At 41.1% G+C, this 17,425-nt stretch overlaps 3 protein-coding genes across 3 annotated transcripts; 2 read left to right on the top strand and 1 right to left on the bottom strand.

Moving 5' to 3' along the window:
- Window positions 1-978: 978 nt before the first annotated feature.
- Window positions 979-1,831, top strand: LOC306741089 (protein FAM180B; the record flags this gene model as incomplete). The annotated part of the gene is made up of 3 exons (XM_079223342.1): window positions 979-1,141; window positions 1,314-1,387; window positions 1,481-1,831. 3 exons carry the CDS (start codon window positions 979-981, stop codon window positions 1,829-1,831), a joined length of 588 nt encoding a protein of 195 aa, XP_079079468.1.
- Window positions 1,832-1,959: 128 nt separating this feature from the next.
- Window positions 1,960-5,793, bottom strand: ddb2 (damage-specific DNA binding protein 2). Its single transcript, XM_079223915.1, has 11 exons — window positions 5,709-5,793; window positions 5,460-5,604; window positions 5,279-5,388; window positions 4,947-5,138; window positions 4,294-4,460; window positions 3,727-3,826; window positions 3,260-3,437; window positions 2,903-3,048; window positions 2,504-2,659; window positions 2,374-2,419; window positions 1,960-2,265 (listed from the first exon to the last, which is right to left on the bottom strand). The coding sequence occupies exons 2-11, from the start codon at window positions 5,593-5,595 to the stop codon at window positions 2,021-2,023; spliced, it is 1,476 nt and encodes a 491-aa protein (XP_079080041.1). The 5' UTR covers window positions 5,596-5,604; window positions 5,709-5,793; the 3' UTR covers window positions 1,960-2,020.
- Window positions 5,794-6,405: 612 nt separating this feature from the next.
- Window positions 6,406-17,027, top strand: kif23 (kinesin family member 23; the record flags this gene model as incomplete). Its single annotated transcript, XM_079223341.1, has 24 exons — window positions 6,406-6,419; window positions 6,643-6,706; window positions 7,359-7,487; window positions 8,217-8,322; window positions 8,471-8,607; window positions 8,724-8,833; window positions 8,916-9,086; window positions 9,292-9,336; window positions 10,042-10,154; window positions 10,413-10,534; window positions 10,630-10,732; window positions 10,812-10,891; window positions 10,974-11,093; window positions 11,196-11,355; window positions 11,852-12,013; window positions 12,121-12,287; window positions 12,385-12,558; window positions 12,730-12,933; window positions 13,734-14,087; window positions 14,324-14,557; window positions 15,195-15,283; window positions 15,380-15,458; window positions 16,122-16,192; window positions 16,283-17,027. The coding sequence occupies 24 exons, from the start codon at window positions 6,406-6,408 to the stop codon at window positions 16,296-16,298; spliced, it is 3,024 nt and encodes a 1,007-aa protein (XP_079079467.1). The 3' UTR covers window positions 16,299-17,027.
- Between the last annotated feature and the right edge of the window lie 398 nt (window positions 17,028-17,425).

Genomic DNA, 17,425 nt, shown 5'->3' with positions numbered 1-17,425 from the left:
CCAAAAGCATGAGGCTGTAAGGTTATGTTATATGAGTCTTATCAAATTACACAGAAAGCCAAAGAGGTGAGCTTTAAAATCTCAAATGACATTTTCCCAGTATTTTGTTCCAGGACTTCCCTGGTTATGTTTTCAGATATGGCTACACCCACGAAATTACATTCATTCATAAATGATGAATGTGATGGATGGGCCGGGGGTCGCCAGAGCTGTGATATATTGATTTTTAGATATTCACAGATGCAGGATTTCTCAGTAAGGGAGAAAGAGTTGATGCTTCCACCCACTTTTCATATATATATATTTTTTAATTGTTGACATTGAAACTGTGTTTAACACAATATGAATCACAGCAAGTATTTTTAAATTTCAATAATTTTTGTTGTTCCCAAAGTCTTTTACATTTTTCTTTACCGAGGCAACTGCATAGGCACATTTACGGACTAGTCAATACCCTGAATGAGTTTAAAACCTTGGTGAAATCTACTGAGTGCAGGCTGTCAGTGTGAATCTAATCATTTTAATGTCACTCAAATATGTGTGCTGTTATGTTCATTTTTGAAACTCTGCCTGACTGCTATTCTTGGCCAGGTCTCCCTTGTAAAATAGATCTTTGATCTTAATGGGACACGACTGGTTAAATAAGGTTAAATAAAAACAAGAAAAATAAATACAAATTTAACCTGTTAATGTTGAGAAGGACCCTTACCTTAACTGATACTGACTTTTTTTAATTTGTCTTTTGTTTTGTATTTGTAACATTAATGTAATGGGTAATGCATCATAAAGCATAGTTGTTTGCACTTAATTTAGGCAGAATAAAGGCTGAAAAAATTAGTTGCCTCTATGAACTTCAAGTCCTTTGAGCTCAAAGTTCTGCAGACCAATAATGATGAACATCCAGGATTTAAAAGACATTGCTCTCTGTTCTGCATCTCAGCCATCTGGCTTTTGGTCCCTTTTTTCCAAGATGGAAAAATGAATGGTATTCAGGCTGAGCTGCTCCTGCCTGCATTCACAAAAGTGTGTGAAGAGGATGCAGTGTTTTATCTTTCGGGAATAATCAAAAGAAGAATGAATACAAAAATACAACTTCAAATATGCCTTTGGGTAATTGTATGGCTTTTGTTTGTGCTGCAAGGTAAGCAGACGATCTTCTAACAGGACTGTGATTAGGACAGACATATTTAGGTTGTTAAAGAATGATACTGCATGCACTGATCAATATGCATGAAACAACAGGTGTCATTGTATATAGACACTTTCTCTGCATTTCAATTATGTTAGTTTAACTTCAGTATTTTCTTCTTTAGATGTGGCGGCAGGCAGAAGCCCAACTTCTCAAGAAATGGTCTCATCCGTCTCTAATGCAAACCTGATGTTTGAGGTATTCTCTTTATTTTAGACTCAACAGATGCCCGCATGCAGTTCAATCTTGCAGAGTTAGTGGTACATTTTCATTTTTCTATCCTGCGTGTAGTTGTTGCTGGGTGGGGTGGAGATCGACCGGGACAACAACGTCGTCATGCTCGACAAGGAGATGGCATCGATGAGGCAGGGGCGGGCTTTTCTGTCTCAGATCAATGACAACATACCCAGAAGTCTGAGCGCCATGCTGCACATGGCGACCACGTTGGAGGGTCCAAAGAGGGAGCAGCCGCTGAGTCAGAACCAGTTTGACACTCTCGTTCTGAGCATGGTGTACTCGGCGCAGCAAGCCCGGCATCAGGAGACACAGAAGGAACAAACGGCCTGGAGTGAAGTGCTTCATCAGCTGGCAAATTACACGGTCTATGACCTACGTGGAAACTATCTCTTTAGTTATGCATGATTCGCAAACTGCTATTCTGTATGCGATAAAGATTTATGCAATAAATCACTTGCCCTGAATCTTACTGTAATGCGTATTCATAATAATGCTTGTGATTAAAGATTAGAGAAAAAAAAAGCCAATTGTGTATGAAACATAACTTTATTATAGTACAGTAGAAAAATGTTTAAGGCTTTTAAGATTCACAGTTTACTTTTTCTTCAGCTGTGTTTGTTTTTGTTTGGTATTCTCCGTCTTGGTCTCCAATTCTACCAGAGAAGCCAGTTTCTTCTTGAGCTTTGCATCCACAGCAGGAGCTCTCTTGTCCCTGCTGGAGCGCTGCCGACTCCTCTGCTGGCCTCTTAAACTGTCCACTGAGGTTGAGGTTTCCTCCTGCGCTTGGGGCTGATCACCGTTTAATGACTTGTCTCTATCCCACACCAGCACCGTCACACCTGTGAGTAAACATCAAGCAGCTTAAGTGACACACTTTGACATATGTTCACTGAACTGGTTTGATAAAATTAGACAATCGATCAAAACTGTGCTTTTGACAGACTCACCCATTCCAGATCCAATCACGTCACCCATTGCATTGAATTTGTTGATCTGTAAATAAACAAATTATCTGTGTTAATAACTAAAGTATTCACGTCAAGAAGGTTTTTCCGGGGTTTTAAAAAACACACTTACAGATTTGATTCCTGTAGCACTGGGATCTTGCAGCTGACACACAAGCGCAGCTGTGTTGGCATCATAGACGTCGATGGTCCTCTGATCTCCAGCGCAAACCCGGTCATCCGGGTAGCGACCCGCCACGATGAGGTCATAGTAAGGGTGCCACGTGGCCTACAGACAAATAATAACAGCGTTCACAAATAGTTTCCGAACATTAGATATGTCTTTTCAAATATCACCTGGCCCAACACTATCTACACACGTTTGTGTACACGTGTGTGTATACATGTATGTGTACACATGCGTCGATCGTTCCTGCTACTTTACTGTTTGCTAGTTTAGCTTTTTGGTGGACATGATCCTTTGAGGATAAGTTACAGAAGGATATATACACGTCAAGAGAAAAAAACAAACCTTGATGGGTGTGAGATGCTGGAACTGTCTGTGTGGATGTTGGATGATATGTTGAGGCTTCGACCAATCAGGAGAGGAGTAGATCCGGATCTGGTCGTACTGATCCGTGGTGAGCAACTTGGAGCAATCCAGCGGGTTGAAATGGGCTGTGTGGAGACGACATTTACAGCTTTACAAAATAATCAAGATTTTACAAGATCTTTACAACCTGCCCATAACAACTGTGCTACTTTACATGTATATTAGGAATATTGCACAAATATTATTGCACAAAGAATATTCTAAAAATGTATGTCGTAAAGATGGCAAGCCGAACCCTAATTACGAAAGAAAGAGTTGTTTGCATGAGAGCGTTACCCGAGTTGACAGCTCGCTCATGGGGCATCTCATGGAGGAAGCTCTTTTTGTCTTTGAGGTTTCTCAGGTCCCAAAGTTTCACTGTGTGGTCGACTGAGGCCGTCGCCAACAACCAATCACAGCAGGTGTTGAACTCTGCATGGGTCACTTTGGCTTTGTGCAACTTGTCACTGAAAATCTACAACATCAAAATGGAACAAAAAGGCATTACCAATTAAAACAAATACACACGTTTTAACGGACTGAGTAGTAGTAGTAGTATGAAGAGAGACAAAGTATGTTAGAGGAGTAAATTGCGGTGAATGAATGGGTCAAATTTGGGACTCTCACACAGGAAACTAAGCTTTGAGTCCTGTGAAAAGTCTATTTTCACATTTTAGGATTAGACATCGAAACTACTTGTTTAGGTTTAGTAACTACTTTTTTAGGTTTAATAATAAATACTTAATTGGGGGATGGACACAAACCTTTTGGCCATCCAAACCCAGGAGGATAAGCTGTCCCACATTGTCTCCTGTCACAAGCATCTGTCGACTTACAGATACGTCCACACAGCAGTACCAGTAACTGTAAGAAACAGAACAAAATGAGTTCACTGGATGAAACAGAGTAACAAGTAAACAGTGATGAAGCTAAAGCTAAAGATCCCATAATGCAACAATACATGTATGATTTTTTTTACGTCTAAAATAATTATTACATTCTAATTTATATTCACAGGATGTAAGTTCATTAAATATCAGAAGCCGATACATGAATAAATGTAATTGCTGTCCAGTGACCGTGAGTGTATTCTTTTATTTGGGGATTTAACATGTTCACTCTTATGTTTGAGGCTAAAAACACAAACTATCTAAGAGATGCAGTGTTACAACTGTTTTAAGAGTTGTAACTCTGCCTTTCTCAGTTTTTTTCTTATTTCATGAAAAATTTAAGTGTAAGAGATGCAAACATTACACTTTCAGCAGAACAACATTAACAAGGTCACAGCATCTCTTTAAGCTGAGCATCAGTCTTCTCTGCAGTTTTCTCACCAAACATTGTGGTGATCGTGTCCACAGTCTTGAGTTCTGGACAGAATGGTGGTCGTCTGGCCCTCAAAGCTCTGCACGGTCAATGTGCCCTCACCAGAAGCCACATAGACTTGGGAAAGGTTTGTTGGGCAAAATTTCATCCCTCCGATAAAGTCCCCTGCTCCGCTCTGTGCACAGGAACACAAACGCAGGCCTATCACAGGGCGGTTATCAGCACCACACAAATGTTTAGCATTAAACCAATAAGGGCCACCGGCTAAGAAGACTGATGCTCAGGCCTATCCCTTTTTGATTGAAGCATAGAGAAAACTGATAATTTCTTACTTCAGAATGTCTGTGTTGGCAAACACTGTTAAAGTCGTCCCATTGAAATCTCGAAGTGCTGTCACACCCCGCATAGACGAGGTGAACAGCTGATTGTGATTTAACATGTTAAACTTCATGTCTGTAACAGAGTCTCCGACCCCCATCTAGGCAGAGAACCAATAAAAGGGTGTTGTCAAGTAAATCTAATCAACACAGCTTGGAAATCAATCACAGCTTCAAGATGTCCTCAAAGCATTGCATGATTTAAAAGGATCACTTTAAAGACGGGAACGCTTGTTGGACGACTTGTCATGTTGGTCATTCAAGTATCTGGTGCAGGAACTCACCCCTTGAAGAAATACTTTTTTTTCCGGCGCCTCAAAATCCCACAGATATATGTCACCCCCCTTGGAGCCCATAGCCAGGGTGGTGGGATGAGTGGGGTGCCACTCCAGACAGGTGATTCTCCGGTTGAAGGGGCTGGTAGCACCGTGGAAATGATAGGACGACAGCGAGCGAACGAAAGGTTCCTGCAGACACTGGAATAAACAACAGAGTTAAATGAGCAACTGCACCCTGGCGAGGTGCAGAAAAAATTATGCACACATGAATTGATATGCATTTAGATAACTTGTATAGATTCACATAAAGCCCCAGCATGCATGTAGACTGGTCTCACCTGTCTCATCTGTGAGTGAAGACTTTGTCCCAGAGTGTTCCTGTAAATGTAGTGCAGGATGCTCCTGTGTCCTCCTCTCTTCTGAACTCCTGCAGGCTTAACAGGAGGCCCTGCAAAAACAACTGTCATGATAAGAACACATCAACCTACTGGAGTTGTCCTGTCTTCCAGGTCTGCACACCTTCTTTGGATGTTTCTCCATCTTTCCTGTCTCGTAGTTTCTTGGAGAGAGTTGGAGCAGAACTTTCCCCGGTTCTTTTCCTCAGTCTAGCCTTTGATTCCGGTGCCTCTGCGGACTTCGTCTGTCTTGTTTTCATGTTTCCCCCCTTTAAAAAAATGACGAATATTTAATGTACAACACCAACACGGAGGGTTTGACTTAACACTTACTCATTTAGCAGCCACAGTGGGGTTAAACGAAACTGCATACCTGTGATGCCTGGTGTTTAAAGTCGCAGGAGCTCCAGGTGTTTGCATAACGCAACAATGAACGTGAGAGGGACGGCTGCACACGACTGTGTTTTGTAACGTGTTTGGTAACAGAGCTCTGGTGGGCGGTAGGTTTGTCTTCTTTGCATTTATTATGCATATACATATTTTAGATGCATAGCGCCACCTACCGTACTGGAGTATGTAGAACGGGATCTAGTTTAACATAGTTTGAAGAACCGCCCCCCCTCGACCAGAAAAAGGATTATGTAATACTAAACATTCCAGTGTGGATATAGATATTTTAAAATACATAGCATGTCATTTTTGTAATATATTGTTTTAAAAACCTATACGACTATGGTATACACTATTGCATATATTGATATACACTGTCCTAGTTTTAGTTAGTTCGTTTATTTCTAAAATGTATCATGTTATTCTTTATTTGGATAATGGTTAATAAAGGTTAATCTGATGACACGTAACATATTTTACGCTTAGGTTGTTTCCTCAAACGGCTCGCAGGTGAAACCGGAAACACGTGTTCACTTGTTGTGAATTCTCATTGGCTACTGGCGGCTCGTTTTGAACGAACGGCCAGCTTGATTTGAGGCGGAGGGAATTTTAAAATCGTCGGAACAGGAACGACAAAAAAATAAAAAGTCCTCAAGAAGAAGACGAAGCAGCGAGTTACAATGATCAGACAAGCGTAAGTAGACGTGATTTATTTTTAAATAACTGTTTAAAGTACACGATCATAAAGTATTATGCGGAGGCTAAATGTCGAGATACAGTTTAAGTTACAGGATGTCGACTGAGTTCCAACAGCCCACCGGTACCTAGCTAGCGGTTAGCTTAGCCCTGACGTTAGCTGTTGGCTTTGTTCACGCATCATCAGAAGTAACTGCTAATAACGTGTGGTTGTTTTACAGGAAGGGTAGAACCCCCCGCAGGCCTCCTAAAAAGCCGTCCAATAACCAGAAAGACCCGGTGGGGGTGAGTGTCCCTGAACGGCGCAGACTGTAGCTTTCATTATGTTTGGGGTGTGATGTGTGGGCATTTGGCTTGTTGCTAAGGTAAAGTATATCCACTAACCGTTAGTGGATATACTTGACCCACTCGGGAGTAGTGAACGAATAAACACGTCCACCTCCTGTAACTTTACTTACTTTTATAATGTAATGTTATTAACCAAATGACTGAACTACAACATAATTGAATCAATAATGGAAATCATCAATTGCAGGCCTGAAACTAAAGTTATACAATGTTAAAACTCATGCAGCTGTACAAGAACTTTGCTTGATAAAATATTTGGCAAAATTCCAATTTAAATCAAATGGTCTGCAAGCATTCAATGCCAGATTTTGGTACGCTGTGCTACAGACACTTTTTGTCAGTGGACATACAATATGGAGGCCTTTCCCCTAAAGTTGACTATCAGATCACTGATGCTAGGCCACTCAGGTGATGTCTCCAGTGTTGCTGAAGTTTGTTCAAGAATTGTCAAACAACACAGGCTGTAGCTTTCATTATGTTTGGGATGTGATGTGTGAATGTTTGGCTTGTTACTAAGTTCAGTTGATACTTTTCACACAATGGACTCTGGAGCAGTGAACGAATAAACACGTCCACCTCTTCTGCTCAGGTGTACTGTCGTGTACGACCTCTGGGTGTGGAGGACGAGCAGTGCTGCATCGAGGTGATCAGCAGCAGCACCATCCAGCTGCACGCCCCTGAAGGCTTTAAAACAAACCGCAATGGAGAGTACAAAGAGGTAATGTATACCCCATGAACCACGAGTAGTTTTGTTCCCTTCCTTTTTGATCAAGTACTTTTGAGGGGTAATAAGAGAGGTATTTGTTGTCCCTTTACACAATGATCATGTGACTGCCACCAGCTGTATCCTATAAATTAAACAGTCTGCATTTTTCTTTTTGTGAACAAATCCCATGGAAAGACTAAAACCAACACATGGTTCCTATTCACAAGTCTTATCCGTGTAGCCAAAGTCTGATGGATCACTATTGGTCAAACATTTTGTTTTTAACCGCATCAATGGTGTGTGAAATGTTCCTCAATTCAATCCCACATATATTAAATTACATTTAATTTGGCTGACGCTTTGATCCAAAGGCCTGAAAGAGTGCATTCAACCATGAGAGTACAAACCAGCTGGCATAAATGCTCAGTGATGTACCACATTTGTATTGTACTAGTCATAGTTGACAAATTCACTGTTTGTTTTTTTGACAAATGTTTTTATTGTCTTTTCCACAAGACAGAACAAGGCACATCAAAAAAAAGTATATATAGGCATTTCAAATAAAGATAAATGCACAGTTTGCTCTTGATTTAAAAAAAAAAATCTCAAAACTACAGTGCACACTGGAATTTGGAAATGTATATATTTTTTTATTGTGTTTTTGTTTGTCTTTATTTTTTTTGTGCTTAAATGTAACATATTTCTCTATCAATATTCAAATCAATCTTTTTCACTTCTCAGACACAGTATTCCTTTAAAAAAGTATTTGGAGTGTCAATATCTCAGATGGAGCTGTTTGAGTATGTGGCCAAACCTCTGGTTGACGACCTCATCCATGGAAGAAATGGTAAGAGCTGTGGCCACCTTCAGAAAGAAGCCACATGTATTTCTCAAATTACAATATAAGTTTAACTAAAGCAATCTCTATTTTTCATACTAAATATATCAGTAATTCTGCTACGTTTTCTTCCACTAAATGTCCTTCGTTGTTGCAGGTCTTCTCTTTACGTACGGGGTCACAGGAAGTGGAAAGACGTTCACCATGACTGGCTCTCCAGGCCAGGGTGGACTTCTTCCTCGCTCACTGGACATGATCTTCAACAGTATAGGACCATACCAGGCCAAAAGATATGTAAGCGAGTACACATTCAAGAGCGGTGTTGATCATCTCTCGTTCCCCACACAATTCAATGCTTTGTGAAATTGGTGCATTTATTTGTATAATTTAATTCCTCTTGGGTTTTTCAGGTTTTCAAGACTGATGACAAAAATGGCATGGAGGTCCAAAATGAAGGCGATGCATTGCTGGAGCGCCAAAAGCGGGAAAACACGTCTTTTCCTAAACCACCCTCCTCCAGGTAAGTCTGAGTCCTGTTAAACATCAGTGTTCTGCTGCAGTGTAACTGATGTATAACACGGAAGTCTCCACTGTGATTTCAGACAAAAGCTCGATCCTGAAATTGCTGACATGATTAAGTCAGAGGAGGCTTATAAAACTGACGGCGTGGATGAGGACAGCAGCTACAGCGTCTTTGTTTCCTACATAGAAATCTACAAAAACTACATCTATGACCTCCTGGAGGAAAATCAGGAGGAAGCAATCAAATCAAAGTGAGTCACGGAAATTTAAAGTGAAAGGAACATAATTCAGATATAAACATTAATTTAAAGGCAGATTAATCAGCATCATGTTTTAACTCTTCAAACTTATTCAAATGTTATATTTCAAGTGTAGTGATTTGTAGAGATTACTTTATTTATTTCATTTTTCTCTCAAAGTAGCTGGAAGGCAATTATCGTCTTTTCTGTTTACCAGGTGGAATGGTGGAGGCACACCTGTGCGCCAGAACACTGAGTTCATGTATGTGACCAGTGAATACTCGTACATCATCAGACTAGTCGCCTAGTTAAGATCAACTCTCCCTGTTACACAAACATCTGCAGGCTAGATTGCAAATATAACCCCATCAACACTGGAGACATTTTCAAACTTACAAACTTGATATGGAAACTTCTTGTGCTTAAAAATCAAATCTAGTGAGGACAACTAAGAAGTTACGCAGAAGTAAGACTGGGTTTCAGGGTCAAAACCGTGTTCTAAAAAGTAAAACCCATGCAGCTGTACAAGAACTTTGCCGATTAAAATATTGTCAAAATTTCAATTTACATCAAATGGTCTGTGAGCATTCCAGATTCAGGTATGCTGCGCCACAGACACATTTGGTCAGTGGCCACACAATATGGAGGCCTGCAACTCGGCCTTACCCAAAAGTTGACCGATTGCAGGCCGCTCCAGGTGATGTCTCCAGTGATGAGTGTTCATTTAGTCCTAAAATCATTGCATCACCCCTTCAGCTGCTTGTGGTCTTTATGTCGAAGCTCCTGAATGTAAACCTGCTTTCTGTTGCTTTGTATTTCCCTTCATGATTGTCACTGATCACTTTTTTTTAATGGCTGCAATCGAGCAACATTTATACCCCTCCAAATGTTCGATTCTTCACATCTGTTGCATGAAAAATGAAATTCCATGTTGTCAGTGACTAACACTTTCATGTTCTCAACGTAGACCACCTCAATCCAAGACCCTCAGAGAGGATCAGAATCACAACATGTATGTGTCTGGTTGTATGGAAGTCGAAGTCAAGTCTGCTGAGGAGGCCTTTCAAGTATTCTGGAGAGGTAAGTGATTGCAAGACCTGCGTTATAGAAGTCAAGAGTCACATTTAAAGAAAAAAAAGAGTAAGGGAAAAACATTGCACTGATGATAGTAGATGTGACTGACCTGGCATTGCCAGCCTCCGGGTCGGCTCTGGCCAGGATATGACCTCAGTTAATCTTCTCGCTGAGCCATATAAAATAGTTTAGAGCGGTTAAAATTGCATGCATATCTGTGAATAAACGTGTTTAGAAAAAGTAACTTATATTATGGCGTTACAGGTCAGAAGAAGAGGAAGGTTGCAAACACCCGTCTGAATTCAGAGTCCAGTCGCTCCCACAGCGTGCTCATTGTTAAACTGGCTCAGGCTCCTCTTGACGCAGATGGCCACAACATTCTCCAGGTCAGTTGAACTGAAACCAAACGTCTGCTCCCAGATTCATATTTGGATTAACTATAAGCACCATTTTGTTATATTCTTTTGATTGTGTTTGTCAGGATAGAAACCAGGTGACTGTTAGTCAGCTCTGCCTGGTGGACTTGGCAGGAAGTGAGCGTACCGGTAGAACGGGGGCAGAAGGCACACGTATGCGAGAAGCAGGTTTGTTACTAAAACATAAAAATGAAGTGTTATTTGTAGCTGAAGTTGCATGAGATTAAATACAATTCTTACCTTGCAGGTAACATCAATCAGTCTCTGCTGAATCTGCGAACGTGCATTGAGATACTTCGAGAAAACCAGATGTGTGGCACAAACCGGGTATGAATCACCAGAACAAACCTGAATACTGTCATTACAGTTACTGATGAACCATGTTGGTAATGCAAGTTCTCTTTTACAGATGGTCCCTTACAGAGACTCTAAAGTAACCCATCTGTTCAAGAACTACTTTGACGGAGAGGGTAAAGTGAGAATGGTTGTCTGTGTCAATCCCAAAGCCGACGACTACGAGGAAACATTGGTAAGTTCGTCCTGCACCTTCACCGCGTCCCTTTTTGTTGTTTGAATGAACATGTGAGTTGTTTTCTGTCTGCCTCTCAAACGACGCTCTCTGTTTGTCCAGCTGGTGATGCGGTTTGCAGAGATGACCCAGGATGTGGAAGTGGCTCGGCCAGTGGACAGGACCATCTGTGGCTTCACCCCGGGCCGTCGCCATAGAAACCAGGCCTTCAAAGAGGAACTGTCTCGCAAGCTGGACGAGCGCGGTGGTCCAATAGACAGAGGTAAATTACGCACTGTAGAAGCTAATCTGTAAAATAACTGGATGTAGTTAATAAAGAGTATTTCATAGACTGTCACGTTGGAACAAATGTAAGACGAGCCTGATGATAGGAGAAATATTTATAAAACATTAAATGTATTGTCGCAAAAACGGAAAACATAAAATATAGTTGTTTTAAATGAAACGTCAAACTGTAGCCCATTGACCTTTCTAATTGTAATTATACCATCTTAAAGAGGATCAGCATGAAGCAGAATATTCAGGTTTTTATAAAATAAAAAAAAAGGTTTTAATATCGGCTGTGGTAATACTCATTCCTTCAGTTAATTTACTCAAATTCTTATCACGCTCATACATGTACCTTCTGGTTATGTTAATGTATAATGGCATCAGTCCTAAAATTGAAGAAATCCCTTATTTACTTAAAAAAAGAGACCTATATCTTCATATTTGGAATAGAAAAGAGAAGTTGTATTCTCTTGTCCATTTTCTTTTAGACGGGCCCTTTGTTATAAACCACCTGGGCCAGAGCCTCCCTCCTCTACCTTCCTCTGAGCTGACCGACCCCCATGATGACATCACCCTGCCCAGGCTGATCGAAACTCTGCAGAACAGACACAGGATCAGGCAGATGATGATTGACGAATACAACAATGCAGGTGCCTGCTAACATCCTAGCTCAACCGTCACACCACAACTTTTATTGTTCAGGTTACTTGAACAGTTCCTTAACTCTGCTCTTATGTTCACTCTTGTGTTATTTTAGCCAACAGGATGAAGTCCATGCTTCAGGACCTGGACAAAAACCAAATTTCCAAAGACGATTTTATCCATGAACAAAATGGCAAACTGGTGGATAAGGAGAAAATCATCCAGAACAACAAGACAGAGATCGAACGCTTGGAGAAAAAAAACAGGATGCAAGAACACAAGGTGACAGACGAAAACATTAAAACCTCCCAGAGATTGCTGGTTTGTTTAGTAGATATATTGCTCAGTTTCTTTAACGTTCAACATGGTCCTCTTCCAGATTGACATCCTGCAGAAAACGACTAAGATTTATGAGGACGACAAGCGCTCCATGAAGTATGAACTGGAAACCAGAGAACAGAGGCTGCAGAGGGAGCTGTCGGAGAAGAAACGTATGGAGCAGCGCATGCACGGCGTGGTCACAGACACCCAGCACAAGTGGTCAAAAGAATGTGTGAGTTGCTCCTCTAATAACGCAGAGACTGATCCATTTGGTAGCCTTATGTGTGCTATAGCTTTTCTAGAGTGGCACGTCGTGGATTATTTTGTTTGTCATGCCCCAATTTTCCCAATGATCGTATAGTCGGTGGTGTAGAGTTTTGACATTATGCCTCTTGCTGTGCAGGACCGACGCGTTAATGCGATGCAGCTGGAGATGCAAAACAAGCTTTGGGTGAAAGACGAGAAGCTGAAGCAGCTCAAGGCCATCGTGACGGAGAGAACGACTCCAGGTCGCCCCGATCCGCCACCACGTCAGACGCAGCCTCAGCGGCCTTCCAGAGAGGAACGCCTCCCTGCAAAGAGATCCGCCTCGCCCTCACCCGTCCCTGTATGTTGTGTTGACGATGCACATCGAGAGCACCTGCCTCGCTCCTGATTAATGTATCTGTTTTCCTCACTGGACTAAAATTACTAATCCCATTGTGGTGCAGTAGATGCAGGAACATAAACCTGGGCATTATAAAGTACAGTATAAGTATAAAGTATAGTTCAGTGCATTATTCCTGCAGCAGTTAGATAATTGAATAAAGTCAAATTAGTTGTTCATTTTTAAAGTTGTGTCTGTACTGCAACTCAAAATAATGGTCAATTACTCGAATGTTTAGTCTCAGAAAATTACGCAACTTTGCAAAGTCCCAGATGTTATCTTCAAATATTAGGTCCCAAATCCAAATATTCAATTTACAATGAAAGCTAGATATAGAAAAGAAGCAAATCCTAAAATTACCACTTGGATCAAACTGGCAACAACTTTGATTATTTATAAGGCAAAAATTTCTGCTTTCAGCTCTACATTGGAATATATTCACGGATGTTATTTTGTAACTACATTTACATACAGTAGGGCATGCGGTCGACACAATATTAAACGATTAAAAAAAGATATGGTGACAGAATGAGATGTTTAAGTTATATTTGAACAACAGTCCAAAACAAAAGTACTAAATATAATCTATAACAAAATAAGAAACACATTTTACCATTCGAGGAAACTGGAACCATCTTATTATTTTTGCTCTTACAATAACCCAAATGATTAATTGATATAGACTAAATGTTGCTTCCACCAGTAACATTCAATTATTGTGATTTATTTGTACTAACTGTATCTAACCGTACGTTGTGCAGTCTGTCCACTTTGCTTCCCAGTGCCCTGTTGAGTCTCCCCGTGTCAGTCCAGTGCCAGTCAGTGCCACTAGATTTGAGGAGCTTGAGATGAACCCAAGGTCCAGCTGCCCCATCCCCAGTAGCTCTGTGTCTAACTGTGTATCTGCATGGGAGCAGCAGGCAGACCAGGACAGCAGGTCGGCTTACCAGTCCCCTAGAACGCCCACGAAAGCCCAGTCCCCAGCCCGGTCCCCAGCCCGGTCCCCAGCCCGGTCCCCAGCCCGGTCCCCAGCCCGGTCCCCAGCCCTCCGGATCAGGAGGAGAGCTGTGTGTCGGGTTCCAGTTGATCTAGACCTAATTGAGAGGAGCTACAGGGTCAGTGAGCTAGCTACAGGAAGCAGCTTGAGGTGTTATAGTGTCTGATCAGACTTTAAGTGTCCGCCTCTTCAGGGAGAATATTTGACAGTTTCCCCCAAATTTGAGTTCCTACAACTGAAGTCATCTACAACCATTTGCCTTGATGTCTCATGGTGGATATCTTTGTCAAAGTGTGATCCTGCTTGTATGCATGTTCTTATTTCCTCTTTTTCAATTGCTTCTCCGCTTTCTAGACGATGGCGCCGGTGCGACCGCTGCACCGGCGCTCTCGCTCTGCTGGAGGCGAGAAGTGGGTTGACCACACGCCTTCGTCCAATTTGGACTTGGGTACAGTTCTGCAGCCCGTCATCCCCAATGCCATCCATGTGTCTTCACCGAGTGAGAAGGCCCTGTCGAAGTGTGACAGATACGTGTTAACACACCAGGAGATCACCTCTGATGGGGAAATACAGACCAAACTTATTAAGGTCAGTACGCTGCAAATTTAGGTCCAATGGAACCGATTAACATTAATGCTGATGATCAATCTGCTATGTTCATGTTGGCTGTTTTTTGTTATAGTGATTTGGGTATCCACCAACATCACAGTCACAGCAGAAGTTGCTATAACTGGTCTTAGGAGCCGTTAATGTTTTAAACTACTGTCGGGTGCATGTTTCACATTCATCAAAGCAAGATGTCAGTCGAACTTAACTTCTGTAAATTCGCTCACTACGTAGACGGAGGAAGATTACATCCCACTCTTTATCCGACCAGCAAAGTCTGCTGCATATTCTAAAACGTGTTCAGGGCGGAGTGTCTACTGGAGTGTCTTGCGCGTCGAAAAAGAAACCTCTGATCTGTAGATATCTAAAGTGGCGGGCCTTTGAAAAGTTTGATCGAATGAGGCAAAGCTGTCTTTTCCTTGCCATTTTAGTTTTTCTACATATTGCATGTTGGGGATAAAGCGCTAGTTAGAGGCGAGTGAGTGATCAACACTGTATCTAATGGTTTTAAAATATGAAAACCACGTGCTGCACTTGTTAACCCCCTTTGTTTTATACAAACCTGAATTAACTCAAAATTAACTTAAAATTGCGTCATACCCTTTTCTTCATTTTACAGGGTGATGTGATTAAAACAAGAGGAGGAGGACAGGCTGTCCAGTTCACTGACATCGAGACACTGAGGCAGGAGCTCACCACTGTCCCCAGGTAGCAGCCGACAGCCAGTTAGGAGCGGCAGATTAGTCGGCTGTTGTAATGATGTTTAAACATTTTGTTTCTGTCACTTTAAATTTGTGTCTGAAGGCGTAAAAGAAAATCATCAGAAGGTGAACCTGCCAATGGAGATGGAACAGATGGTGCTTGGACTGATGTGGAGACGAGGGTAGGATGACTATATTGATTAACTACTTTGCATGTGTATAGAAGCAAGGTGGCCAGCCTAAAACAGATCTGAACATGTATCTGTTGTTCTTTTAGTTTGAAAAATGTTATTATCAGATACAATTTGTCATAATTAACCTAGTTGGGGGACACAAACAACAATTGTTTTAATTCTCGATTATCCGTTTATTTTCCCCATTTTAATAAATTACAATATATATTTAAATAAAGCATAAATTTGCTTGTTACTCACCAAAACCCAAAAGATTACAATGCTAATGAATCACACATGACCAGAAAAGCAGTAAAAATGAACTTAACGATTAATAAAGTTGCTGATCAATTTGTCTCAGATGATTAATTATTTGAACGGAATATAATACCCTCCACCTACAGATAAAAAATTACACTAAAGTGAAATCGGAACAGAACTGAACATAGGATTGGATTTATTGCAGGATATGCACCCAATTAATTGACATAATTCACCCCAGGTCAATTATTTTAGCACTCCTAACATTGCAACCCGATTGCAGGCAGAGACAGACGTTTGATAAAGAAGCAACAAAGTGTATCTTTGAAAGATGCATGAGCAACAACACAGACTAATGTAAACGCAACTCTTCAGAGAAGCTTTGGGTCCTAATTTGTCTTTTGTTGGCAGTGTTCTGGGGCTGTGGAGATGAGGGCTGGATCCAACATGGGTCCTGGCTATGAGCATCATGGGATCACCAAGTAAGCTGTCCATAGATCACATCTGAAAATAACATTTATTTTGCAATAGCAGGACAGTATTTGATTGCGTTTTTCCTTCTTCTTTTACAGGCGCAGAAAACCCTAAAAGCAGCCGCCAGCTGCTCTAGTGATCACTCCCTCTCACCTGGCTGTTGTGCAATAGTCTCAACTTTTTATATTTAAACATTTTCCACGCTTTTATATATTCAGAAGTGTATATAAATCACCAAAGCTGTTTTGTAAAAATATTTTATATGTTGTATTTGAACCAATACAATTGTTCTCTGATTCAGTCAAGGATGCCGGCACATATGTAGTCACTGTGGCTGAAAGTCTGCTTGCACATTTGTGTGTAACACAAGTCACATTTTTTACTTGGCACATGAGGAGTCGGTGTGAAGCTGCCGCAATAATGATTTTCATCTGCACCATACTGTTTTCTTCCTAATGGGTAAATTATATCAAGTTTACAGTAGGGTTTGAATAATCCAGTTATTTTTGAATTCCCTTCTTTGTAAAATGTGATTCTGCTGTTGATAGAACGGAGCTCTCCTGCCTTCACTGTACTCCGGAATACAATTCCTTTGACGCACTAGTTTGTCGTGTATACACAGTAAAAACAATGCAATGTTGACAGTTTGGGGCATAATGCGCCTGGCAATTAGTGCCAGGATCATTTCTGACCACTAGATGGCAATAGAGGACAGCAGGAGTTATATGTGCTGACCGCCGCAGTAATACTTAAGGCACATGACGGCTGACTCACACCACACTGTTCTGTAAGCATGTTAACGGGTTGACAAGAAATGCTGACTTAATGAATGTCACTGAAGAGAAGCACAGAGTTTAAGTGTCTGTGAAAAAATAATAGCAGCTTTGCAGTTTCAAGGGTCAATTTTGTGCTGCTTTAAAAGCGATTAGCAGTCAGCAGAACTGTTGATGGGCCAATAAGGAGAGACTGCCTGCTTATTTTAAAATCATGCTTGAAAAGAGATTTAACGTCCCATTAGAAGAATGTGGCAATATTGTGTCATATAACCAAGTCTGCTTTCCATTACTTTGCAGAAATTGCTTTCTTGTGCTCATGCTTGATTAGATATGCAATATGTTAAACAAGACACCTCGTATATAAATCCACATTAAATTAGTCTGGTTGGCTGCCTTCTGGTCCCAGCTATTACAAAACCTGAGTACATCCTGGTTTGAACTGTTTGGTGGCTTGGTCACAACCTA

The sequence above is a fragment of the Taurulus bubalis genome (genome assembly GCF_910589615.1).
Source record: "Taurulus bubalis genome assembly, chromosome: 9".
Classification (NCBI taxonomy): domain Eukaryota; kingdom Metazoa; phylum Chordata; class Actinopteri; order Perciformes; family Cottidae; genus Taurulus; species Taurulus bubalis.
Note: the sequence above shows the minus strand (reverse complement) of the source record. Positions and strands in the feature narration are given on the sequence as shown.

Coding starts and splice junctions, on each gene's coding strand:
- ddb2 (XM_079223915.1), bottom strand. CDS start 5,595: ATGAAAACAAGACAGACGAAGTCCGCAGAGGCACCGGAATCAAAGGCT. Junction 5,139..5,278: donor TTCACTCACAGATGAGACAG/GTGAGACCAGTC, acceptor TGTTTATTCCAG/TGTCTGCAGGAACCTTTCGT. Junction 3,049..3,259: donor TGAGCGAGCTGTCAACTCGG/GTAACGCTCTCA, acceptor GTCTCCACACAG/CCCATTTCAACCCGCTGGAT.